This window comes from Phyllobates terribilis, unplaced genomic scaffold (genome assembly GCF_046119375.1).
Source record: "Phyllobates terribilis strain yellow unplaced genomic scaffold, ASM4611937v1 Scaffold_14__1_contigs__length_39327217, whole genome shotgun sequence".
Taxonomy (NCBI): domain Eukaryota; kingdom Metazoa; phylum Chordata; class Amphibia; order Anura; family Dendrobatidae; genus Phyllobates; species Phyllobates terribilis.
The window spans coordinates 35,821,651-35,846,804 of NW_027362774.1; the positions used below are offsets into that span (position 1 = coordinate 35,821,651).

At 54.8% G+C, this 25,154-nt stretch overlaps 1 protein-coding gene across 2 annotated transcripts in view; it reads left to right on the plus strand.

Moving 5' to 3' along the window:
* Nucleotides 1-25,154, plus strand: part of CRISPLD2 (cysteine rich secretory protein LCCL domain containing 2) — a 65,457-nt gene that overhangs the window by 911 nt on the left and 39,392 nt on the right. The window contains exons 1-2 of one of the 2 annotated variants that reach the window (XM_073659909.1): nt 8,870-9,086; nt 11,077-11,332. In XM_073659909.1, the coding sequence (XP_073516010.1) occupies nt 9,025-9,086; nt 11,077-11,332 (318 nt within the window). In that variant the 5' untranslated portion in view covers nt 8,870-9,024. Of the gene's footprint in view, nt 1-8,869; nt 9,087-11,076; nt 11,333-25,154 lie in introns of those variants that run through there. The other variant, XM_073659910.1, reaches the window with a different exon arrangement.

The window sequence follows — 25,154 nt, forward strand, 5'->3', positions numbered from 1 at the left end:
TAGGACCCCCCATCCTCTATATAACAGGTAGGACCCCCCATCCTCTATATAACAGGTAGGACCCCCAGCCTCTATATAACAGGTAGGACCCCCATCCTCTGTATAACAGGTAGGACCCCCATCCTCTGTATAACAGGTAGGACCTCCAGCCTCTATATAGCAGGTAGGGCCCCATTGGCCTCTATATAACAGGTAGGACCCTCGGCCTCTATATAACGGGTAGGACCCCCGGCCTCTATATAACAGGTAGGACCCCCATCCTTTATATAACAGGTAGGACCCACGGCCTCTATATAACAGGTAGGACCCCCGGCCTCTATATAACGGGTAGGACCCCCGGCCTCTATATAACAGGTAGGACCCACAGCCTCTATATAACAGGTAGGACCCCCCATCCTCTGTATAATAGGTAGGACCTCCAGCCCCTATATAGCAGGTAGGACCCTCGGCCTCTATATAATGGGTAGGACCCCCAGCCTCTATATAACAGGTAGGATCCCCGGCCTCTATATAACAGGTATGACCCCCAGCCTCTATCTAACAGGTAGGACCCCCCCATCCTCTGTATAATAGGTAGGACCCCCCATCCTCTGTATAACATGAGTAGGACCCCCGACCTCTATATAACAGGTAGGACTCCCGTCCTCTATATAACAGGTAGGACCCCCATCCTCTGTATAACATGAGTAGGACCCCCGACCTCTATATAACAGGTAGGATCCCCGGCCTCTATATAACCGGTAGGACCCCCGGCCTCTATATAACAGGAAGGACCCCCCATCCTCTATATAACAGGTAGGACCCCCCATCCGCTACATAACAGGTAGGATCCCCTGACTCTATATCACAGGTAGGGCCCCCATCCTCTACATAACAGGTAGGACCCTCAGCCTCCATATAACAGGTAGGACCCCCATCCTCTACATAACAGGTAGGACCCCCGGCCTCTATATAACAGGTAGGACCCCCCCATCCTCTGTATAACAGGTAGGACCCCCATCCTCTATATAACAGGTAGGACCCCCCATCCTCTGTATAACAGGTAGGACCCCCTTCCTCTATATAACAGGTAGGACCCCCGGCCTCTATATAACAGGTAGGACCCCCGGCCTCTATATAACAGGTAGGACCCCCCATCCTCTGTATAACAGGTAGGACCCCCATCCTCTATAACAGGTAGGACCCCCATCCTCTATATAACAGGTAGGACCCCCATCTTCTATATAACAGGTAGGACCCCCATCCTCTATATAACAGGTAGGACCCCCCATCCTCTGTATAACAGGTAGGACCCCCTCGGCCTCTATATAACAGGTAGGACCCCCGGCCTCTATATAACATGCCTGGTTTCTCCGATCAGGCATGGAGTAGTAGTCTGAGCATACTAGGAGTAGTGGTCCCAGGTCTCGGGGGCTTCGCTGTGTATTTGGGTGGTTCCTCTATGACATGGAGTATTGTGGTGCACACAGTCACCGGCCACTCTGATATTTCTTGCTGGGACTTGTAGTTCGTGGTGATGACTGTTCTCTGGTCATGGTGGCTTTTCTGGCAGATTGTGGGAATGAACTGCGGAGGGCGCTGTGCGAGGATGATGGGAGTGATCGGGGACAATGATGGGATATCGTCTCTGTATACGGGGGAGATGTGGGAACTACATACATTCCTGTATAAGGGGGGCTGCAGGGACCCCAATGTTCCCTCTCCATGTATAATAGCGCCATGGTCGGACCCCTCCTCGGTGAGTAATGCCGTTGTGGTCGGGGGTCTCAGGCTGAGGCTCGGGGGTGTCCGGAGGACAAGGATTTGGCGACTCTTACGGTTTCTGTGATTCACGGTGACGGAGAATATTCCATGAGGCTGAATCAACTGAGCCTCCGAGGACAGGACCCATCCTGCGGCCGCTGGGGATGATGAGAGCTGTAGTTCTGAAACGGTAACGTGAGAGTGATGAGAGTTGTACTTGTGCTCTGGGCTGCAGAGGTCACCATGTGTAGATCCACCGATCCTACATATACCGTCACCACGTACATATATACATTATATATACTCCCCAGTAACATCCAGAGCTGCAAACACCATTCTGCCAACATCTACTGTGACACTCAACTGGTACTACAACTCCCAGAATGCATCACTGCAAGACATGACTTCAGCCCTAGGAAGCAAGCTGAGCCGTGTATCTAATCCTCTCCTGTGTGATACTCTCTGCTGAGCCGTGTATCTAATCCTCTCCTGTGTGATACTGTCTGCTGAGCCATGTATCTAATCCTATCCTGTGTGATACTGTCTGCTGAGCTGTATCTAATCCTATCCTGTGTAATACTGTCTGCTGAGCTGTGTATCTAATCCTGTCCTGTGTGATACTCTCTGCTGAGCCGTGTATCTAATCCTCTCCTGTGTGATACTGTCTGCTGAGCCATGTATCTAATCCTCTCCTGTGTGATACTGTCTGCTGATCCGTGTATCTAATCCTATCCTGTGTGATACTGTCTGCTGAGCCGTGTATCTAATCCTCTCCTGTGTGATACTGTCTGCTGAGCTGTGTATCTAATCCTCTCCTGTGTGATACTGTCTGCTGAGCCATGTATCTAATCCTATCCTGTGTGATACTGTCTGCTGAGCCGTGTATCTAATCCTCTCCTGTGTGATACTGTCTGCTGAGCTGTGTATCTAATCCTCTCCTGTGTAATACTGTCTGCTGAGCCATGTATCTAATCCTCTCCTGTGTGATACTCTCTGCTGAGCCGTGTATCTAATCCTATCCTGTGTGATACTGTCTGCTGAGCTGTGTATCTAATCCTATCCTGTGATACATCTGCTGAGCCGTGTATCTAATCCTCTCCTGTGTGATACTGTCTGCTGAGCCGTGTATCTAATCCTATCCTGTGTGATACTGTCTGCTGAGCTGTGTATCTAATCCTCTCCTGTGTAATACTGTCTGCTGAGCCATGTATCTAATCCTCTCCTGTGTGATACTCTCTGCTGAGCCGTGTATCTAATCCTATCCTGTGTGATACTGTCTGCTGAGCTGTGTATCTAATCCTCTCCTGTGTAATACTGTCTGCTGAGCCGTGTATCTAATCCTCTCCTGTGTGATACTCTCTGCTGAGCCGTGTATCTAATCCTCTCCTGTGTGATACCGTCTGCTGAGCCATGTATCTAATCCTATCCTGTGTGATACTGTCTGCTGAGCCGTGTATCTAATCCTCTCCTGTGTGATACTCTCTGCTGAGCCGTGTATCTAATCCTATCCTGTGTGATACTCTCTGCTGAGCCGTGTATCTAATCCTCTCCTGTGTGATACCGTCTGCTGAGCCATGTATCTAATCCTCTCCTGTGTGATACTGTCTGCTGAGCCGTGTATCTAATCCTCTCCTGTGTGATACTGTCTGCTGAGCCGTGTATCTAATCCTCTCCTGTGTGATACTGTCTGCTGAGCCATGTATCTAATCCTCTCCTGTGTGATACCGTCTGCTGAGCCATGTATCTAATCCTCTCCTGTGTGATACTGTCTGCTGAGCCGTGTATCTAATCCTCTCCTGTGTGATACCGTCTGCTGAGCCATGTATCTAATCCTCTCCTGTGTGATACTGTCTGCTGAGCCGTGTATCTAATCCTTTCCTGTGTGATACTGTCTGCTGAGCCGTGTATCTAATCCTCTCCTGTGTGATACCGTCTGCTGAGCCATGTATCTAATCCTCTCCTGTGTGATACTGTCTGCTGAGCCGTGTATCTAATCCTATCCTGTGTGATACTGTCTGCTGAGCTGTGTATCTAATCCTCTCCTGTGTGATATTGTCTGCTGAGCCGTGTATCTAATCCTCTCCTGTGTGATACTGTCTGCTGAGCCGTGTATCTAATCCTCTCCTGTGTGATACTGTCTGCTGAGCCGTGTATCTAATCCTTTCCTGTGTGATACTGTCTGCTGAGCCATGTATCTAATCCTCTCCTGTGTGATACTGTCTGCTGAGCCGTGTATCTAATCCTCTCCTGTGTGATACTGTCTGCTGAGCCATGTATCTAATCCTCTCCTGTGTGATACTGTCTGCTGAGCCGTGTATCTAATCCTATCCTGTGTGATACTGTCTGCTGAGCTGTGTATCTAATCCTCTCCTGTGTGATATTGTCTGCTGAGCTGTGTATCTAATCCTCTCCTGTGTGATATTGTCTGCTGAGCCGTGTATCTAATCCTCTCCTGTGTGATACTGTCTGCTGAGCCGTGTATCTAATCCTTTCCTGTGTGATACTGTCTGCTGAACCTTGTATCTAATCCTCTCCTGTGTGATACTGTCTGCTGAGCCGTGTATCTAATCCTATCCTGTGTGATACTGTCTGCTGAGCCGTGTATCTAATCCTCTCCTGTGTGATATTGTCTGCTGAGCCGTGTATCTAATCCTCTCCTGTGTGATATTGTCTGCTGAGCCGTGTATCTAATCCTTTCCTGTGTGATACTGTCTGCTGAACCTTGTATCTAATCCTTTCCTGTGTGATACTGTCTGCTGAACCTTGTATCTAATCCTCTCCTGTGTGATACTGTCTGCTGAGCCGTGTATCTAATCCTCTCCTGTGTGATACTGTCTGCTGAGCCGTGTATCTAATCCTCTGCTGTGTGATACTGTCTGCTGAGCCGTGTATCTAATCCTATCCTGTGTGATACTGTCTGCTGAGCCGTTTATCTAATCCTATCCTGTGTGATACTGTCTGCTGAGCCGTGTATCTAATCCTTTCCTGTGTGATACTGTCTGCTGAGCCGTGTATTTAATCCTCTCCTGTGATACATCTGCTGAGCCGTGTATCTAATCCTCTCCTGTGTGATACTGTCTGCTGAGCCGTGTATCTAATCCTCTCCTGTGTGATACTGGCTGCTGAGCCATGTATCTAATCCTTTCCTGTGTGATACTGTCTGCTGAGCCGTGTATCTAATCCTTTCCTGTGTGATACTGTCTGCTGAGCTGTGTATCTAATCCTCTCCTGTGTGATACTGTCTGCTGAGCCGTGTATCTAATCCTATCCTGTGTGATACTGTCTGCTGAGCCGTGTATCTAATCCTGTCCTGTGTGATACTGTCTGCTGAGCCGTGTATCTAATCCTTTCCTGTGTGATACTGTCTGCTGAGCTGTGTATCTAATCCTCTCCTGTGTGATACTGTCTGCTGAGCCGTGTATCTAATCCTATCCTGTGTGATACTGTCTGCTGAGCCGTGTATCTAATCCTGTCCTGTGTGATACTGTCTGCTGAGCCGTGTATCTAATCCTTTCCTGTGTGATACTGTCTGCTGAGCTGTGTATCTAATCCTCTCCTGTGTGATACTGTCTGCTGAGCCGTGTATCTAATCCTATCCTGTGTGATACTGTCTGCTGAGCCGTGTATCTAATCCTCTCCTGTGATACTGTCTGCTGAGCCATGTATCTAATCCTCTCCTGTGTGATACTGTCTGCTGAGCCGTGTATCTAATCCTCTCCTGTGTGATACTGTCTGCTGAGCCGTGTATCTAATCCTCTCCTGTGTGATACTGTCTGCTGAGCCTTGTATTTAATCCTATCCTGTGTGATACTGTCTGCTGAGCCGTGTATCTAATCCTATCCTGTGTGATACTGTCTGCTGAGCCGTGTATCTAATCCTGTCCTGTGTGATACTGTCTGCTGAGCCGTGTATCTAATCCTTTCCTGTGTGATACTGTCTGCTGAGCTGTGTATCTAATCCTCTCCTGTGTGATACTGTCTGCTGAGCCGTGTATCTAATCCTATCCTGTGTGATACTGTCTGCTGAGCCGTGTATCTAATCCTGTCCTGTGTGATACTGTCTGCTGAGCCGTGTATCTAATCCTTTCCTGTGTAATACTGTCTGCTGAGCTGTGTATCTAATCCTCTCCTGTGTGATACTGTCTGCTGAGCCGTGTATCTAATCCTATCCTGTGTGATACTGTCTGCTGAGCCGTGTATCTAATCCTCTCCTGTGTGATACTGTCTGCTGAGCCGTGTATCTAATCCTATCCTGTGTGATACTGTCTGCTGAGCCGTGTATCTAATCCTGTCCTGTGTGATACTGTCTGCTGAGCCGTGTATCTAATCCTCTCCTGTGTGATACTGTCTGCTGAGCCTTGTATTTAATCCTATCCTGTGTGATACTGTCTGCTGAGCCGTGTATCTAATCCTATCCTGTGTGATACTGTCTGCTGAGCTGTGTATCTAATCCTCTCCTGTGTGATACTGTCTGCTGAGCCGTGTATCTAATCCTCTCCTGTGTGATACTGTCTGCTGAGCCTTGTATTTAATCCTATCCTGTGTGATACTGTCTGCTGAGCCTTGTATTTAATCCTATCCTGTGTGATACTGTCTGCTGAGCCTTGTATTTAATCCTATCCTGTGTGATACTGTCTGCTGAGCCTTGTATTTAATCCTATCCTGTGTGATACTGTCTGCTGAGCCGTGTATCTAATCCTATCCTGTGTGATACTGTCTGCTGAGCCGTGTATCTAATCCTCTCCTGTGTGATACTGAGCTGTGTATCTAATCTTCTCCTGTGTGATACTGAGCTGTGTATCTCAGCGCGTCCAGCATGTGGGGGTCTGGGGGTCGGTGTCTCGGCGGTGCACCGCGGAGGGTTAATGCTCGGAGGCTTCTGGAATGTTCCTCTTTTCTCTCTTGTACATTTCCGGTTTTAGTGTTATGGGAAAATCGCAGTTTACATATTTATGAGGCCAAATGTTCAGAATGTGAGGACTGACGACCAGCACAGCGCCCCCCACAGACTGGAGCGGTGCGAAGCCCCCCCACAGACTGGAGTCCCCCACAGACTGGAGCATTGCAGAGCCCCACAGACTGGAACGGTGTGGAGCCCCGAACAGGCCGGAGCGGAGCCCACCACAGACTGGAGCATTGCAGAGCCCTACAGACTGGAACGGTGCAGAGCCCACCACAGACTGGAGCGGAGCCCCCCACAGGCCGGAGCGGTGCAGAACCCCCAACAGACTGGAACGGTGCGGAGCCCCCAACAGGCCGGAGCGGAGCCCACCACAAACGAGTGATGCGCAGCCCCCCCACAGGCCGGAGTGGTGCAGAGCCCCCCACAGGCCAGAGCGGTGCAGAGCCCCCCACAGACTGGAACCCCCCCCCACAGGCCAGAGCTTCTTACAGGCCGGAGCGGTGTGGAGCCCCCTAAAAAACTGGAGCCTACCCCCATAGGCCAGAGCAGTGTGGAGCCCCCCCATAGGTCGAAGCAGTGCGGAGCCCCCCATAAACCGCCGCGGAGCCCCACTGAGGCTGTGCAGTCACTACATGCTATGATGACTGAACTGAACGAATCATCTGTCCTGTTGCCCATAGCAACCAATCAGAGTGCAGCTTACAGATAATATCCCTCCTGCAAGCTATGGAAGCTGCAATGTGATTGGCTGGGGGGACAGTTCTGATGATTGAAACCACTGACGGCCGATCTCACCATGACGACAGCGCTGTGATCACCGAGAACAGGTCCCAGGATGCCAGTCAGCTGCTGCAGAACCTCTTATCTCTGTATAAAAGGACAGTAGTTCTGTGTTGGGGGAGGATGATGGGCTGAGTAGTCCTGAGCATGAAATGACGGGCTGAGTAGTCCTGTGTTTGGGGAGGATGATGGGCTGAGTAGTCCTGTGTTTGGCGAGGATGATAGGCTGAGTAGTCCTGTGTTTGGCGAGGATGATGGGCTGAGTAGTCCTGTGTTTGGGGAGGATGATGGGCTGAGTAGTCCTGTGTTGAGGGAGGATGATGGGCTGAGTAGTCCTGTGTTTGGGGAGGATGATGGGCTGAGTAGTCCTGTGTTTGGGGAGGATGATGGGCTGAGTAGTCCTGTGTTTGGGAAGGATGATGGGCTGAGTAGTCCTGTGTTTGGGGAGGATGATGGGCTGAGTAGTCCTGTGTTTGGGGAGGATGATGGGCTGAGTAGTCCTGTGTTGAGGGAGGATGATGGGCTGAGTAGTCCTGTGTTTGGCGAGGATGATGGGCTGAGTAGTCCTGTGTTGAGGGAGGATGATCGGCTGAGTAGTCCTGTGTTTGGGGAGGATGATGGGCTGAGTAGTCCTGTGTTTGGCGAGCATGATGGGCTGAGTAGTCCTGTGTTTGGGGAGGATGATGGGCTGAGTAGTCCTGTGTTTGGGGAGGATGATGGACTGAGTAGTCCTGTGTTGGGGAGGATGATGGGCTGAGTAGTCCTGTGTTGAGGGAGGATGATGGGCTGAGTAGTCCTGTGTTGGGTAGGATGATGGGCTGAGTAGTCCTGTGTTTGGGGAGGATGATGGGCTGACTAGTCCTGTGTTTGGCGAGGATGATGGGCTGAGTAGTCCTCTGTTGAGGGAGGATGATCGGCTGAGTAGTCCTGTGTTTGGGGAGGATGATGGGCTGAGTAGTCCTGTGTTTGGCGAGCATGATGGGCTGAGTAGTCCTGTGTTTGGGGAGGATGATGGGCTGAGTAGTCCTGTCTTTGGGGAGGATGATGGGCTGAGTAGTCCTGTGTTTGGGGAGGATGATGGACTGAGTAGTCCTGTGTTGGGGAGGATGATGGGCTGAGTAGTCCTGTGTTGAGGGAGGATGATGGGCTGAGTAGTCCTGTGTTTGGGGAGGATGATGGGCTGAGTAGTCCTGTGTTTGGGAAGGATGATGGGCTGAGCAGTCCTGTGTTTGGGGAGGATGATGGGCAGAGCCCCCCACAGGCCGGAGCGGTGCAGAGCCCCCCACAGACTGGAACTCCCCCCCACAGGCCAGAGCTTCTTACAGGCCGGAGCGGTGTGGAGCCCCCTAAAAAACTGGAGCCTACCCCCATAGGCCAGAGCAGTGTGGAGCCCCCCCATAGGTCGGAGCAGTGCGGAGCCCCCCATAAACCGCCGCGGAGCCCCACTGAGGCTGTGCAGTCACTACATGCTATGATGACTGAACTGAACGAATCATCTGTCCTGTTGCCCATAGCAACCAATCAGAGTGCAGCTTACAGATAATATCCCTCCTGCAAGCTATGGAAGCTGCAATGTGATTGGCTGGGGGGACAGTTCTGATGATTGAAACCACTGACGGCCGATCTCACCATGACGACAGCGCTGTGATCACCGAGAACAGGTCCCAGGATGCCAGTCAGCTGCTGCAGAACCTCTTATCTCTGTATAAAAGGACAGTAGTTCTGTGTTGGGGGAGGATGATGGGCTGAGTAGTCCTGAGCATGAAATGACGGGCTGAGTAGTCCTGTGTTTGGGGAGGATGATGGGCTGAGTAGTCCTGTGTTTGGGGAGGATGATGGGCTGAGTAGTCCTGTGTTTGGCGAGGATGATGGGCTGAGTAGTCCTGTGTTTGGGGAGGATGATGGGCTGAGTAGTCCTGTGTTGAGGGAGGATGATGGGCTGAGTAGTCCTGTGTTTGGGGAGGATGATGGGCTGAGTAGTCCTGTGTTTGGGGAGGATGATGGGCTGAGTAGTCCTGTGTTTGGGGAGGATGATGGGCTGAGTAGTCCTGTGTTTGGGGAGGATGATGGGCTGAGTAGTCCTGTGTTGAGGGAGGATGATGGGCTGAGTAGTCCTGTGTTTGGCGAGGATGATGGGCTGAGTAGTCCTGTGTTGAGGGAGGATGATCGGCTGAGTAGTCCTGTGTTTGGGGAGGATGATGGGCTGAGTAGTCCTGTGTTTGGCGAGCATGATGGGCTGAGTAGTCCTGTGTTTGGGGAGGATGATGGGCTGAGTAGTCCTGTGTTTGGGGAGGATGATGGGCTGAGTAGTCCTGTGTTTGGGGAGGATGATGGACTGAGTAGTCCTGTGTTGGGGAGGATGATGGGCTGAGTAGTCCTGTGTTGAGGGAGGATGATGGGCTGAGTAGTCCTGTGTTGGGTAGGATGATGGGCTGAGTAGTCCTGTGTTTGGGGAGGATGATGGGCTGACTAGTCCTGTGTTGAGGGAGGATGATGGGCTGAGTAGTCCTGTGTTTGGCGAGGATGATGGGCTGAGTAGTCCTCTGTTGAGGGAGGATGATCGGCTGAGTAGTCCTGTGTTTGGGGAGGATGATGGGCTGAGTAGTCCTGTGTTTGGCGAGCATGATGGGCTGAGTAGTCCTGTGTTTGGGGAGGATGATGGGCTGAGTAGTCCTGTGTTTAGGGAGGATGATGGGCTGAGTAGTCCTGTGTTTGGGGAGGATGATGGACTGAGTAGTCCTGTGTTTGGGGAGGATGATGGACTGAGTAGTCCTGTGTTGAGGGAGAATGATGGGCTGAGTAGTCCTGTGTTTGGGGAGGATGATGGGCTGAGTAGTCCTGTGTTTGGGAAGGATGATGGGCTGAGTAGTCCTGTGTTTGGGGAGGATGATGGGCTGAGTAGTCCTGTGTTTGGGGACGATGATGGGCTGAGTAGTCCTGTGTTTGGGGACGATGATGGGCTGAGTAGTCCTGTGTTTGGGGAGGATGATGGGCTGAGTAGTCCTGTGTTTGGGGAGGATGATGGGCTGAGTAGTCCTGTGTTTGGGGAGGATGATGGGCTGAGTAGTCCTGTGTTTGGGGAGGATGATGGGCTGAGTAGTCCTGTGTTTGGGGAGGATGATGGGCTGAGTAGTCCTGTGTTTGTGGAGGATGATGGGCTGAGTAGTCCTGTGTTTGGGGAGGATGATGGGCTGAGTAGTCCTGTGTTGAGGGAGGATGATAGGCTGAGTAGTCCTGTGTTGGGTAGGATGATGGGCTGAGTAGTCCTGTGTTGGGTAGGATGATAGGCTGAGTAGTCCTGTGTTTGGGGAGGATGATGGGCTGAGTAGTCCTGTGTTTGGCGAGGATGATGGGCTGAGTAGTCCTGTGTTGGGTAGGATGATGGGCTGAGTAGTCCTGTGTTTGTGGAGGATGATGGGCTGAGTAGTCCTGTGTTGGGTAGGATGATAGGCTGAGTAGTCCTGTGTTGGGGAGGATGATGGGCTGAGTAGTCCTGTGTTGGGTAGGATGATGGGCTGAGTAGTCCTGTGTTGGGTAGGATGATGGGCTGAGTAGTCCTGTGTTGGGGAGGATGATGGGCTGAGTAGTCCTGTGTTGGGGAGGATGATGGGCTGAGTAGTCCTGTCTCTATCTCTCTGTGTTTTCTCTTAGACGTGACCATTTCCATCTCCTCATCATGAGTCTGTGGCTTCTGCTGCTCGGCGCCGTCCTGCTGGTGGACCAGTGTCACTGCATGTTCCTGGCCAATGACACCTTCCTGGAGAACTTCCTGGGCAAATACACGGCCAGCGCCGGACATTCGAGAAGCCGACGCGCTATAGCCAGGTCCGACCGGGAGGAAATCGTGCATCTCCACAACAAGCTACGAGGACAAGTACACCCATCATCCTCCAACATGGAGTACATGGTGAGTGCGCTCCACCCTGCATTACGGTGTATGTAGTCAGATCTGCTCCTGGGAAAGCTGGGTCATGGCCACTGGGAACACTGAGACTCACTCAGCTTTCCAGGGCCCCTGAATGGCAATGTTGCAAGTTTTGTAGTGATAACCTCCAACATCTGCATATCACTCAGGATAGCCCCAGGATGAAGACCCCCTGTACTGGCAGCCATATTGGAAGGTAGATCTGACGGCCCACGGCCGGGCCCGACCACCGCTCAGCGCGAAGCCTCCCTCTCACAGAGTGGAATGATCGGTGCCCTCCAGCAGCACAGAGTGTTTCAGGAGAGGCCGTGCTGCTGTGTGGTGCCTTATGATCGGGGCCCTCCAGCAGCACAGAGTGTTTCAGGAGAGGCCGTGCTGGTGTGTGGCGGTATGATCGGGATATTCCAGCAGCACAGAGTGTTTCAGGAGAGGCCGTGCTGGTGTGTGGCGCGGTAAGATTGGGGTCCTCCAGCAGCACAGAGTGTTTCAGGAGATGCCGTGTGGTGCGGTATGATCGGGGTCCTCCAGCAGCACAGAGTGTTTCAGGAGAGGCCGTGCTGCTGTGTGGTGCCGTATGACCGGGGTCCTCCAGCAGCACAGAGTGTTTCAGGAGAGGCCGTGCTGCTGTGTGGTGCGGTATGACCGGGGCCCTCCATCAGCACAGAAGTGTTTCAGGAGAGGCCATGCTCGTGTGTGGTGCGGTATGATCGGGGCCCTCCAGCAGCACAGAGTGTTTCAGGAGAGGCCGTGCTGCTATGTGGTGCGGTATGATCGGGGTCCTACAGCAGCACAGAGTGTTTCAGGAGAGGCCGTGTTGGTGTGTGGCGGTATGGTCGGGGTCCACCAGCAGCACAGAGTGTTTCAGAAGAGGCCGTGCTGGTGTGTGGCATGGTATGATTGGGGCCCTCCAGCAGCACAGAGTGTTTCAGGAGAGGCCGTGTTGGTATGTGGTGCGGTATGACCGGGGTCCTCCAGCAGCACAGAGTGTTTCAGGAGAGGCCATGCTGCTGTGTGGTGCGGTATGATCGGGGTCCTCCAGCGGCACAGAGTGTTTCAGAAGAGGCCGTGCTGCTGTGTGGTGCGGTATGATTGGGGTCCTCCAGCAGCACAGAGTGTTTCAGGAGAGGCCGTGCTGCTGTGTGGCATGGTATGATCGGGGTCCTCCAGCAGCACAGAGTGTTTCAGGAGAGGCCGTGCTGCTGTGTGGTGCGGTATGATTGGGGCCCTCCAGCAGCACAGAGTGTTTCAGGAGAGGCCATGCTGCTATGTGGTGCGGTATGATTGGGGTCCACCAGCAGCACAGAGTGTTTCAGGAGAGGCCGTGCTGCTATGTGGCATGGTATGATCGGGGTCCTCCAGCAGCACAGAGTGTTTCAGGAGAGGCCATGCTGCTATGTGGTGCGGTATGATCGGGGTCCTCCAGCAGCACAGAGTGTTTCAGGAGAGGCCGTGTTGGTGTGTGGCGGTATGATCGGGGTCCACCAGCAGCACAGAGTGTTTCAGGAGAGGCCGTGCTGGTGTGTGGCGCGGTAAGATTGGGGTCCTCCAGCAGCACAGAGTGTTTCAGGAGATGCCTTGTGGTGCGGTATGATTGGGATCCTCCAGCAGCACAGAGTGTTTCAGGAGAGGCCGTGCTGCTATGTGGTGCGGTATGATTGGGGTCCTCCAACAGCACAGAGTGTTTCAGGAGAGGCCGTGCTGCTATGCGGTGCGGTATGATCGGGATCCTCCAACAGCACAGAGTGTTTCAGGAGAGGCCGTGCTGCTATGTGGTGCGGTATGATCTGGATCCTCCAACAGCACAGAGTGTTTCAGGAGAGGCCGTGCTGCTATGTGGTGCGGTATGATCTGGGTCCTCCAACAGCACAGAGTGTTTCAGGAGAGGCCGTGCTGCTATGTGGTGCGGTATGATCGGGGTCCTCCAACAGCACAGAAGTGTTTCAGGAGAGGTCGTGTGGTGCGGTATGATTGGGATCCTCCAGCAGCACAGAGTGTTTCAGGAGATACCTTGTGGTGCGGTATGATCGGGGTCCTCCAGCAGCACAGAATGTTTCAGGAGAGGCCTTGTGGTGCGGTATGATCGGGATCCTCCAGCAGCACAGAGTGTTTCAGGAGAGGCCGTGCTGCTATGTGGTGCGGTATGATCTGGGTCCTCCAACAGCACAGAGTGTTTCAGGAGAGGCCGTGCTGCTGTGTGGTGCGGTATGATCGGGGTCCTCCAACAGCACAGAAGTGTTTCAGGAGAGGCCGTGTGGTGCGGTATGATTGGGGTCCTCCAGCAGCACAGAGTGTTTCAGGAGAGGCCGTGTTGGTGTGTGGCGGTATGGTCGGGGTCCACCAGCAGCACAGAGTGTTTCAGGAGAGGCCGTGCTGGTGTGTGGCATGGTATGATTGGGGCCCTCCAGCAGCACAGAGTGTTTCAGGAGAGGCCGTGTTGGTGTGTGGCGTGGTATGATTGGGGTCCTCCAGCAGCACAGAGTGTTTCAGGAGAGGCCGTGCTGGTGTGTGGCGTGGTATGATCGGGGTCCTCCAGCAGCACAGAGTGTGTCAGGAGAGGCCATGCTGGTGTGTGGCGTGGTATGACCGGGGTCCTCCAGCAGCACAGAGTGTTTCAGGAGAGGCCGTGCTGCTGTGTGGCGTGGTATGACCGGGGTCCTCCAGCAGCACAGAGTGTTTCAGGAGAGGCTGTGCTGCTATGTGGTGCGGTATGATGGGGGTCCTCCAGCAGCACAGAGTGTTTCAGAAGAGGCCGTGCTGCTGTGAGGTGCGGTATGATCGGGGTCCTCCAGCAGCACAGAGTGTTTCAGGAGAGGCCGTGCTGCTATGCGGTGCGGTATGATCGGGGTCCTCCAGCAGCACAGAGTGTTTCAGGAGAGGCCGTGGTGCTGTGTGGTGCGGTATGATTGGGGTCCACCAGCAGCACAGAGTGTTTCAGAAGAGGCCGTGCTGCTATGCGGTGCGGTATGATCGGGGTCCTCCAGCAGCACAGAGTGTTTCAGGAGAGGCCGTGCTGCTATGCGGTGCGGTATGATCGGGGTCCACCAGCAGCACAGAGTGTTTCAGAAGAGGCCGTGCTGCTATGCGGTGCGGTATGATCGGGGTCCACCAGCAGCACAGAGTGTTTCAGGAGAGGCCGTGCTGCTATGCGGTGCGGTATGACCGGGGTCCTCCAGCAGCACAGAGTGTTTCAGGAGAGGCCGTGCTGCTATGCGGTGCGGTATGACCGGGGTCCTCCAGCAGCACAGAGTGTTTCAGAAGAGGCCGTGCTGCTATGCGGTGCGGTATGATCGGGGTCCTCCAGCAGCACAGAGTGTTTCAGGAGAGGCCGTCCTGCTATGCGGTGCGGTATGATCGGGGTCCACCAGCAGCACAGAGTGTTTCAGGAGAGGCCGTGCTGGTGTGTGGCGCGGTATGATCGGGGTCCTCCAGCAGGACAGAATGTTTCAGGAGAGGCCGTGCTGCTATGTGGTGCGGTATGATCGGGGTCCTCCAGCAGCACAGAATGTTTCAGGAGAGGCCGTGCTGCTATGAGGTGCGGTATGACCGGGGCCCTCCAGCAGCACAGAATGTTTCAGGAGAGGCCGTGCTGCTATGAGGTGCGGTATGACCGGGGCCCTCCAGCAGCACAGAGTGTTTCAGAAGAGGCCGTGCTGCTGTGTGGTGCGGTATGATCGGGGTCCTCCAGCAGCACAGAGTGTTTCAGGAGAGGCCGTGCTGCTATGTGGTGCGGTATGATCGGGGCCCTCCAGCAGCACAGAGTGTTTCAGGAGAGGCCGTGCTGCTGTGTGGTGCGGTATGACCGGGGTCCTCCAGCAGCACAGAGTGTTTCAGGAGAGGCCGTGCTGCTATGTGGTGCGGTATGATCTGGGTCCTCCAACAGCACAGAGTGTTTCAGGAGAGGCCGTGCTGCTGTGTGGTGCGGTATGATCGGGGTCCTCCAACAGCACAGAAGTGTTTCAGGAGAGGCCGTGTGGTGCGGTATGATTGGGGTCCTCCAGCAGCACAGAGTGTTTCAGGAGAGGCCGTGTTGGTGTGTGGCGGTATGGTCGGGGTCCACCAGCAGCACAGAGTGTTTCAGGAGAGGCCGTGCTGGTGTGTGGCGTGGTATGATTGGGGTCCTCCAGCAGCACAGAGTGTTTCAGAAGAGGCCGTGCTGCTGTGAGGTGCGGTATGATCGGGGTCCTCCAGCAGCACAGAGTGTTTCAGGAGAGGCCGTGCTGCTATGCGGTGCGGTATGATCGGGGTCCACCAGCAGCACAGAGTGTTTCAGAAGAGGCCGTGCTGCTATGCGGTGCGCTATGATCGGGGTCCTCCAGCAGCACAGAGTGTTTCAGGAGAGGCCGTGCTGCTATGCGGTGCGGTATGATCGGGGTCCACAAGCAGCACAGAGTGTTTCAGAAGAGGCCGTGCTGCTATGCGGTGCGGTATGATCGGGGTCCTCCAGCAGCACAGAGTGTTTCAGGAGAGGCCGTGCTGCTATGCGGTGCGGTATGATCGGGGTCCACCAGCAGCACAGAGTGTTTCAGGAGAGGCCGTGCTGGTGTGTGGCGCGGTATGATCGGGGTCCTCCAGCAGCACAGAATGTTTCAGGAGAGGCCGTGCTGCTGTGTGGTGCGGTATGATCGGGGTCCTCCAGCAGCACAGAGTGTTTCAGGAGAGGCCGTGCTGCTATGAGGTGCGGTATGACCGGGGCCCTCCAGCAGCACAGAGTGTTTCAGGAGAGGCCATGCTGCTATGTGGTGCGGTATGATCGGGGTCCACCAGCAGCACAGAGTGTTTCAGAAGAGGCCGTGCTGCTGTGTGGTGCGGTATGATTGGGGCCCTCCAGCAGCACAGAGTGTTTCAGGAGAGGCCGTGTGGTGCGGTATAATCTGGGTCCTCCAGCAGCACAGAGTGTTTCAGAAGAGGCCGTGCTGCTATGCGGTGCGGTATGATCGGGGTCCTCCAGCAGCACAGAGTGTTTCAGGAGAGGCCGTGCTGCTATGTGGTGCGGTATGATCGGGGCCCTCCAGCAGCACAGAGTGTTTCAGAAGAGGCCGTGCTGCTATGCGGTGCGGTATGATCGGGGTCCTCCAGCAGCACAGAGTGTTTCAGGAGAGGCCGTGCTGCTGTGTGGTGCGGTATGACCGGGGTCCTCCAGCAGCACAGAGTGTTTCAGGAGAGGCCGTGCTGCTGTGTGGTGCGGTATGATCGGGGTCCTCCAGCAGCACAGAGTGTTTCAGGAGAGGCCGTGCTGCTGTGTGGCATGGTATGATTGGGGCCCTCCAGTAGCACAGAGTGTTTCAGGAGAGGCCGTGTTGGTGTGTGGTGCGGTATGACCGGGGTCCTCCAGCAGCACAGAGTGTTTCAGGAGAGGCCATGCTGCTATGTGGTGCGGTATGATCGGGGTCCACCAGCAGCACAGAGTGTTTCAGGAGAGGCCGTGCTGCTATGTGGTGCGGTATGATCGGGGTCCTCCAGCAGCACAGAGTGTTTCAGGAGAGGCCGTGCTGCTATGTGGTGCGGTATGATCGGGGTCCTCCAGCAGCACAGAGTGTTTCAGGAGAGGCCGTGCTGCTATGTGGTGCAGTATGATCGGGGTCCTCCAGCAGCACAGAGTGTTTCAGGAGAGGCCGTGCTGCTATGTGGTGCGGTATGATCGGGGTCCTCCAGCAGCACAGAGTGTTTCAGGAGAGGCCGTGCTGCTATGTGGTGCGGTATGATCGGGGTCCTCCAGCAGCACAGAGTGTTTCAGGAGAGGCCATGCTGCTGTGTGGTGCGGTATGATCGGGGTCCTCCAGCAGCACAGAGTGTTTCAGGAGAGGCCGTGCTGCTATGTGGTGCGGTATGATCTGGGTTCTCCAACAGCACAGAGTGTTTCAGGAGAGGCCGTGCTGCTGTGTGGTGCGGTATGATCGGGGTCCTCCAACAGCACAGAAGTGTTTCAGGAGAGGCCGTGTGGTGCGGTATGATTGGGGTCCTCCAGCAGCACAGAGTGTTTCAGGAGAGGCCGTGTTGGTGTGTGGCGGTATGGTCGGGGTCCACCAGCAGCACAGAGTGTTTCAGGAGAGGCCGTGCTGGTGTGTGGCGTGGTATGATTGGGGTCCTCCAGCAGCACAGAGTGTTTCAGGAGAGGCCGTGCTGGTGTGTGGCGTGGTATGACCGGGGTCCTCCAGCAGCACAGAGTGTGTCAGGAGAGGCCATGCTGGTGTGTGGCGTGGTATGACCGGGGTCCTCCAGCAGCACAGAGTGTGTCAGAAGAGGCCGTGCTGCTATGTGGTGCGGTATGATCGGGGTCCTCCAGCAGCACAGAGTGTTTCAGGAGAGGCCGTGCTGCTATGCGGTGCGGTATGATCGGGGTCCACCAGCAGCACAGAGTGTTTCAGAAGAGGCCGTGCTGCTATGCGGTGCGCTATGATCGGGGTCCTCCAGCAGCACAGAGTGTTTCAGGAGAGGCCGTGCTGCTATGCGGTGCGGTATGATCGGGGTCCACCAGCAGCACAGAGTGTTTCAGAAGAGGCCGTGCTGCTATGCGGTGCGGTATGATCGGGGTCCTCCAGCAGCACAGAGTGTTTCAGGAGAGGCCGTGCTGCTATGCGGTGCGGTATGATCGGGGTCCACCAGCAGCACAGAGTGTTTCAGGAGAGGCCGTGCTGGTGTGTGGCGCGGTATGATCGGGGTCCTCCAGCAGCACAGAATGTTTCAGGAGAGGCCGTGCTGCTATGTGGTGCGGTATGACCGGGGTCCTCCAGCAGCACAGAATGTTTCAGGAGAGGCCGTGCTGCTATGAGGTGCGGTATGACCGGGGTCCTCCAGCAGCACAGAGTGTTTCAGGAGAGGCCATGCTGCTATGTGGTGCGGTATGATCGGGGTCCACCAGCAGCACAGAGTGTTTCAGAAGAGGCCGTGCTGCTGTGTGGTGCGGTATGATTGGGGCCCTCCAGCAGCACAGAGTGTTTCAGGAGAGGCCGTGTGGTGCGGTATAATCTGGGTCCTCCAGCAGCACAGAGTGTTTCAGGAGAGGCCGTGCTGCTATGCGGTGCGGTATGATCGGGGTCCTCCAGCAGCACAGAGTGTTTCAGGAGAGGCCGTGCTGCTGTGTGGTGCGGTATGACCGGGGTCCTCCAGCAGCACAGAGTGTTTCAGGAGAGGCCGTGCTGCTGTGTGGTGCGGTATGATCGGGGTCCTCCAGCAGCACAGAGTGTTTCAGGAGAGGCCGTGCTGCTGTGTGGTGCGGTATGATCGGGGTCCTCCAGCAGCACAGAGTGTTTCAGGAGAGGCCGTGTTGGTGTGTGGTGCGGTATGACCGGGGTCCTCCAGCAGCACAGAGTGTTTCAGGAGAGGCCATGCTGCTGTGTGGTGCGGTATGATCGGGGTCCTCCAGCAGCACAGAGTGTTTCAGGAGAGGCCGTGCTGCTGTGTGGTGCGGTATGATCTGGGTCCTCCAGCAGCACAGAGTGTTTCAGGAGAGGCCATGCTGCTATGTGGTGCGGTATGATCGGGGTCCACCAGCAGCACAGAGTGTTTCAGGAGAGGCCGTGCTGCTATGTGGTGCGGTATGATCGGGGTCCTCCAGCAGCACAGAGTGTTTCAGGAGAGGCCGTGCTGCTATGTGGTGCGGTATGATCGGGGTCCTCCAGCAGCACAGAGTGTTTCAGGAGAGGCCGTGCTGCTATGCGGTGCGGTATGATCGGGGTCCTCCAGCAGCACAGAGTGTTTCAGGAGAGGCCGTGCTGCTGTGTGGCGGTATGGTCGGGGTCCACCAGCAGCACAGAGTGTTTCAGGAGAGGCCGTGCTGCTATGCGGTGCGGTATGATCGGGGTCCACCAGCAGCACAGAGTGTTTCAGGAGAGGCCGTGCTGCTATGTGGTGCGGTATGATCGGGGTCCTCCAGCAGCACAGAGTGTTTCAGGAGAGGCCGTGCTGCTATGCGGTGCGGTATGATCGGGGTCCACCAGCAGCACTGAGTGTTTCAGGAGAGGCCGTGCTGCTGTGTGGTGCGGTATGATCGGGGTCCTCCAGCAGCACAGAGTGTTTCAGGAGAGGCCGTGCTGCTATGTGGTGCGGTATGACCGGGGTCCTCCAGCAGCACAGAGTGTTTCAGGAGAGGCCGTGCTGCTATGTGGTGCGGTATGATCGGGGTTCTCCAGCAGCACAGAGTGTTTCAGAAGAGGCCGTGCTGCTATGTGGTGCGGTATGATCGGGGTCCTCCAGCAGCACAGAGTGTTTCAGGAGAGGCCGTGCTGCTATGCCGTGCGGTATGATCGGGGTCCTCCAGCAGCACAGAGTGTTTCAGGAGAGGCCGTGCTGCTATGCGGTGCGGTATGATCGGGGTCCTCCAGCAGCACAGAGTGTTTCAGGAGAGGCCGTGCTGCTATGTGGTGCGGTATGACCGGGGTCCTCCAGCAGCACAGAGTGTTTCAGGAGAGGCCGTGCTGCTATGTGGTGCGGTATGACCGGGGTCCTCCAGCAGCACAGAGTGTTTCAGGAGAGGCCGTGCTGCTATGTGATGCGGTATGACCGGGGTCCTCCAGCAGCACAGAGTGTTTCAGGAGAGGCCGTGCTGCTGTGTGGTGCGGTATGATCGGGGTTCTCCAGCAGCACAGAGTGTTTCAGAAGAGGCCGTGCTGCTGTGTGGTGCGGTATCACCGGGGTCCTCCAGCAGCACAGAGTGTTTCAGGAGAGGCCGTGCTGCTATGCGGTGCGGTATGATCGGGGTCCTCCAGCAGCACAGAGTGTTTCAGGAGAGGCCGTGCTGCTATGCGGTGCGGTATGATCGGGGTCCTCCAGCAGCACAGAGTGTTTCAGGAGAGGCCGTGCTGCTGTGTGGTGCGGTATGATCGGGGTCCACCAGCAGCACAGAGTGTTTCAGAAGAGGCCGTGCTGCTATGCGGTGCGGTATGACCGGGGTCCTCCAGCAGCACAGAGTGTTTCAGGAGAGGCCGTGCTGCTATGCGGTGCGGTATGATCGGGGTCCACCAGCAGCACAGAGTGTTTCAGGAGAGGCCGTGCTGCTATGTGGTGCGGTATGATCGGGGTCCTCCAGCAGCACAGAGTGTTTCAGGAGAGGTCGTGCTGCTATGTGGTGCAGTATGATCGGGGTCCTCCAGCAGCACAGAGTGTTTCAGGAGAGGCCGTGCTGCTATGTGGTGCGGTATGATCGGGGTCCTCCAGCAGCACAGAGTGTTTCAGGAGAGGCCATGCTGCTATGTGGTGCGGTATGATCGGGGTCCTCCAGCAGCACAGAGTGTTTCAGGAGAGGCCATGCTGCTGTGTGGTGCGGTATGATCGGGGTCCTCCAGCAGCACAGAGTGTTTCAGGAGAGGCCGTGCTGCTATGTGGTGCGGTATGATCGGGGTCCTCCAGCAGCACAGAGTGTTTCAGGAGAGGCCGTGCTGCTGTGTGGTGCGGTATGATCGGGGTCCTCCAGCAGCACAGAGTGTTTCAGGAGAGGCCGTGCTGCTATGTGGTGCGGTATGATCGGGGTCCTCCAGCAGCACAGAGTGTTTCAGGAGAGGCCGTGCTGCTGTGTGGTGCGGTATGATCGGGGTCCTCCAGCAGCACAGAGTGTTTCAGGAGAGGCCGTGCTGCTGTGTGGTGCGGTATGATCGGGGTCCTCCAGCAGCACAGAGTGTTTCAGGAGAGGCCGTGCTGCTGTGTGGTGCGGTATGATCGGGGTCCTCCAGCAGCACAGAGTGTTTCAGGAGAGGCCGTGCTGCTGTGTGGTGCGGTATGATCGGGGTCCTCCAGCAGCACAGAGTGTTTCAGGAGAGGCCGTGCTGCTATGTGGTGCGGTATGATCGGGGTCCTCCAGCAGCACAGAGTGTTTCAGGAGAGGCCGTGCTGCTATGTGGTGCGGTATGATCGGGGTCCTCCAGCAGCACAGAGTGTTTCAGGAGAGGCCGTGCTGCTATGTGGTGCGGTATGATCGGGGTCCTCCAGCAGCACAGAGTGTTTCAGGAGAGGCCGTGCTGCTGTGATCCTGCCGTCATGTGGATGATGGACTCAACCTGGTGGAATAATGAGAACAAGGGGAACAAGAGAATAATCGCCTCCTGCTGCCACATCACATTATCCTGCTCCGCTGCCAGAGATCAGCGAACAGCAGCGCCACCTACTGGACATACAACCCAGAAAAACACAGTGATCAGCGGTGCCCCCCAGCATGGTGCCGCTGATCTCCAGGACTGTTATATAATGTATGGGGCTACAATGGGAAATGTGATCTGTGCACAGTGCAGGAGGCGGAGGGCCCCACCAGTGGATACAGGGCCCCACCAGTGGATACGGGGCCCCACCAGTTGATTCAGGCCCCACCAGTTGATTCAGGCCCCACCAGTTGATACGGGCCCCACCAATGAATACAGGGCCCCACCAGTGGATACGGGGCCCCACCAGTGGATACGGGCCCCCACCAGTGGATACAGGGCCCCACCAGTGGATACGGGGCCCCACCAGTTGATACAGACCCCACCAGTCGATACAGGGCCCCACCAGTGGATACGGGCCCCACCAGTTGATACAGACCCCACCAATGAATACGGGGCCCCACCAGTTGATACAGACCCCACCAATGAATACAGGGCCCCACCAGTGGATACAGGCCCCACCAGTTGATACAGACCCCACCAGTGGATACAGGGCCCCACCAGTGGATACGGGCCCCACCAATGAATACAGGGCCCCACCAATGAATACAGGGCCCCACCAGTGGATACGGGCCCCCACCAGTGGATACGGGCCCCCACTAGTGGATACAGGCCCCTTTCTGGCGCTGACGCTTTGGCGGTGAAGGGGTTATTCTGGCTACAAGAATAGATGAGGTGGCGGCCCCCGGGGTCGGTTATTGGAGGTGACTCCTCTGCCCACAGCGGCAGCAGCCGGGCAAGAAAGAGCCTCATTCTAGGGCTGTGGAAAAGTACAGGGAAGAGCTGGCAGAGGCGGCGGGACGAGTGCCATGAAAGCTGCAGCCGCGGGACCTCGCTGCCCGGTCCGAGGTGACCTGAGGTGACTGCACCAGACACCGAGCAAGGCAGGAGGGAAGGTACAGGGTCCTGCGCCCACCAGGAACACACATGGCACAGACGTCCCACACTCAAAACATCCCTGTACAGACCCCTCACATGGGACCGGGAGTAATCTACTGGATCCAAATGTACAGCTTGTGCTCATGATCTGATTGGTCACAGACACATCTGCTCTTCTGAATGTTTTCCATGATCCGATTGGTTGCAGGGTGATTTCTTATGATTATGTTGATGGATAGATTATCTGTCCAGTGATCTAGTTTTATAAATAGTCTCACGATTTGATTGGCTGCTGGGTGATCTAGTCTTATAAACAATCAGATCATGTGAAATGTCACAAGACTGGATCACCCCTCAGCCAATGAGACCATCCTGCAACCAATCAGATCATGAGAGTGTTAATAAGACCAGATCACCCTGCAGCCATTCTCCTGATCTGGTTGGCTGCGGGGTGATCCAGTCTTGTAGATATTCTCCTGATCTGATTGGCTGCGGGGTGATCCAGTCTTGTAGATATTCTCCTGATCTGATTGGCTGCGGGGTGATCCAGTCTTGTAGATATTCTGATCTGATTGGCTACGGGGTGATCCAGTCTTGTAGATATTCTCCTGATCTGATTGGCTGCAGGGTGATCCAGTCTTGTAGATCTTCTCCTGATCTGATAAGCTGCAGGGTGATCCAGTCTTGTAGATATTCTCCTGATCTGATTGGCTGCGGGGTGATCCAGCCTTGTAGATATTCTCCTGATCTGATAGGCTGCAGGGTCATCCAGTCTTGCAGATATTCTCCTGATCTGATAGGCTGCGGGGTGATCCAGTCTTGTAGATATTCTCCTGATCTGATAGGCTGCAGGGTCATCCAGTCTTGTAGATATTCTCCTGATCTGATTGGCTGTGGGGTGATCCAGTCTTGTAGATATTCTCCTGATCTGATTGGCTGCAGGGTGATCCAGTCTTGTAGATCTTCTCCTGATCTGATAAGCTGCAGGGTGATCCAGTCTTGTAGATATTCTCCTGATCTGATAGGCTACAGGGTCATCCAGTCTTGCAGATATTCTCCTGATCTGATTGGCTATGGGGTGATCCAGTCTTGTAGATATTCTCCTGATCTGATTGGCTGCGGGGTGATCCCAGTCTTGTAGATATTCTCCTGATCTGATTGGCTGCTGGGTGATCCAGTCTTGTAGATATTCTCCTGATCTGATTGGCTGCTGGGTGATCCAGTCTTGTAGATATTCTCCTGATCTGATTGGCTGCTGGGTGATCCAGTCTTGTAGATATTCTCCTGATCTGATTGGCTGCTGGGTGATCCAGTCTTGTAGATATTCTCCTGATCTGATAGGCTGTGGGGTGATCCAGTCTTGTAGATATTCTCCTGATCTGATTGGCTATGGGGTGATCCAGTATAGTAGATATTCTCCTGATCTGATAGGCTACGGGGTGATCCAGTCTTGTAGATATTCTCCTGATCTGATTGGCTGTCACAGGATCCACCACTACTCTCATCTGGAGGCCGGGGGTCTCTGCTGCTGGACCCCATAGTCTGCACTCGTCTATTAGGGGAAATTTCCCAATGACGCAGAGATCGTCCCTTTATAAGTGAAGTAACCTTCCCCCGCATCCTCGAGGTGCCGGCGGCCAGAAGCCGAGAGCTGGATTATGTCTTATTGTAGCTGGATGCTTAGCCGTGATGGCACAAGATGCGATGCAGCAGCTGTGGCCATGAAATACACAGAAGCCTCAGCGCTCAGACGGCTCCGCGGCCTCCGAGCTCCTGTAGATTTTCCATCGTGGATCACAGCCAAAAGCCAATGTAAAAAATCCATAGATCCGAGCCGCAGAGTTACTGTATGGAAAATCCAGAGGCCACGCTGACGGGAAGAGGCGCCCACGTCACTGAGCTACTGTGTGCCCACCGCAGCGGGCCAACTACAACCCCCACCCTCCACAGGAAAACATCAGGGAGAGGCATGGGGGATGTATGCCGAGCGATCTGATGGCGCCGCTGATCTCTAGTGATGGATAGGTGGCATTCTCAGTGATGTCACCGCTGATCTCTGGTGATGGATAGGAGGCATTCTCAGTGATGTCACCGCTGATCTCTAGTGATGGATAGGCGGCATTCTCAGTGATGTCACCGCTGATCTCTGGTGATGGATAGGAGGCATTCTCAGTGATGTCACCTCTGATCTCTGGTGATGGATAGGTGGCATTCTCAGTGATGTCACCGCTGATCTCTAGTGATGGATAGGCGGCATTCTCAGTGATGTCACCGCTGATCTCTAGTGATGGATAGGAGGCATTCTCAGTGATGTCACCGCTGATCTCTGGTGATGGATAGGCGGCATTCTCAGTGATGTCACCGCTGATCTCTAGTGATGGATAGGCGGCATTCTCAGTGATGTCACCGCTGATCTCTAGTGATGGATAGGCGGCATTCTCAGTGATGTCACCGCTGATCTCTGGTGATGGATAGGCGGCATTCTCAGTGATGTCACCGCTGATCTCTGGTGATGGATAGGAGGCATTCTCAGTGATGTCACCGCTGATCTCTAGTGATGGATAGGCGGCATTCTCAGTGATGTCACCGCTGATCTCTGGTGATGGATAGGAGGCATTCTCAGTGATGTCACCGCTGATCTCTGGTGATGGATAGGAGGCATTCTCAGTGATGTCACCGCTGATCTCTGGTGATGGATAGGTGGCATTCTCAGTGATATCACCGCTGATCTCTGGTGATGGATAGGAGGCATTCTCAGTGATGTCACCGCTGATCTCTGGTGATGGATAGGCGGCATT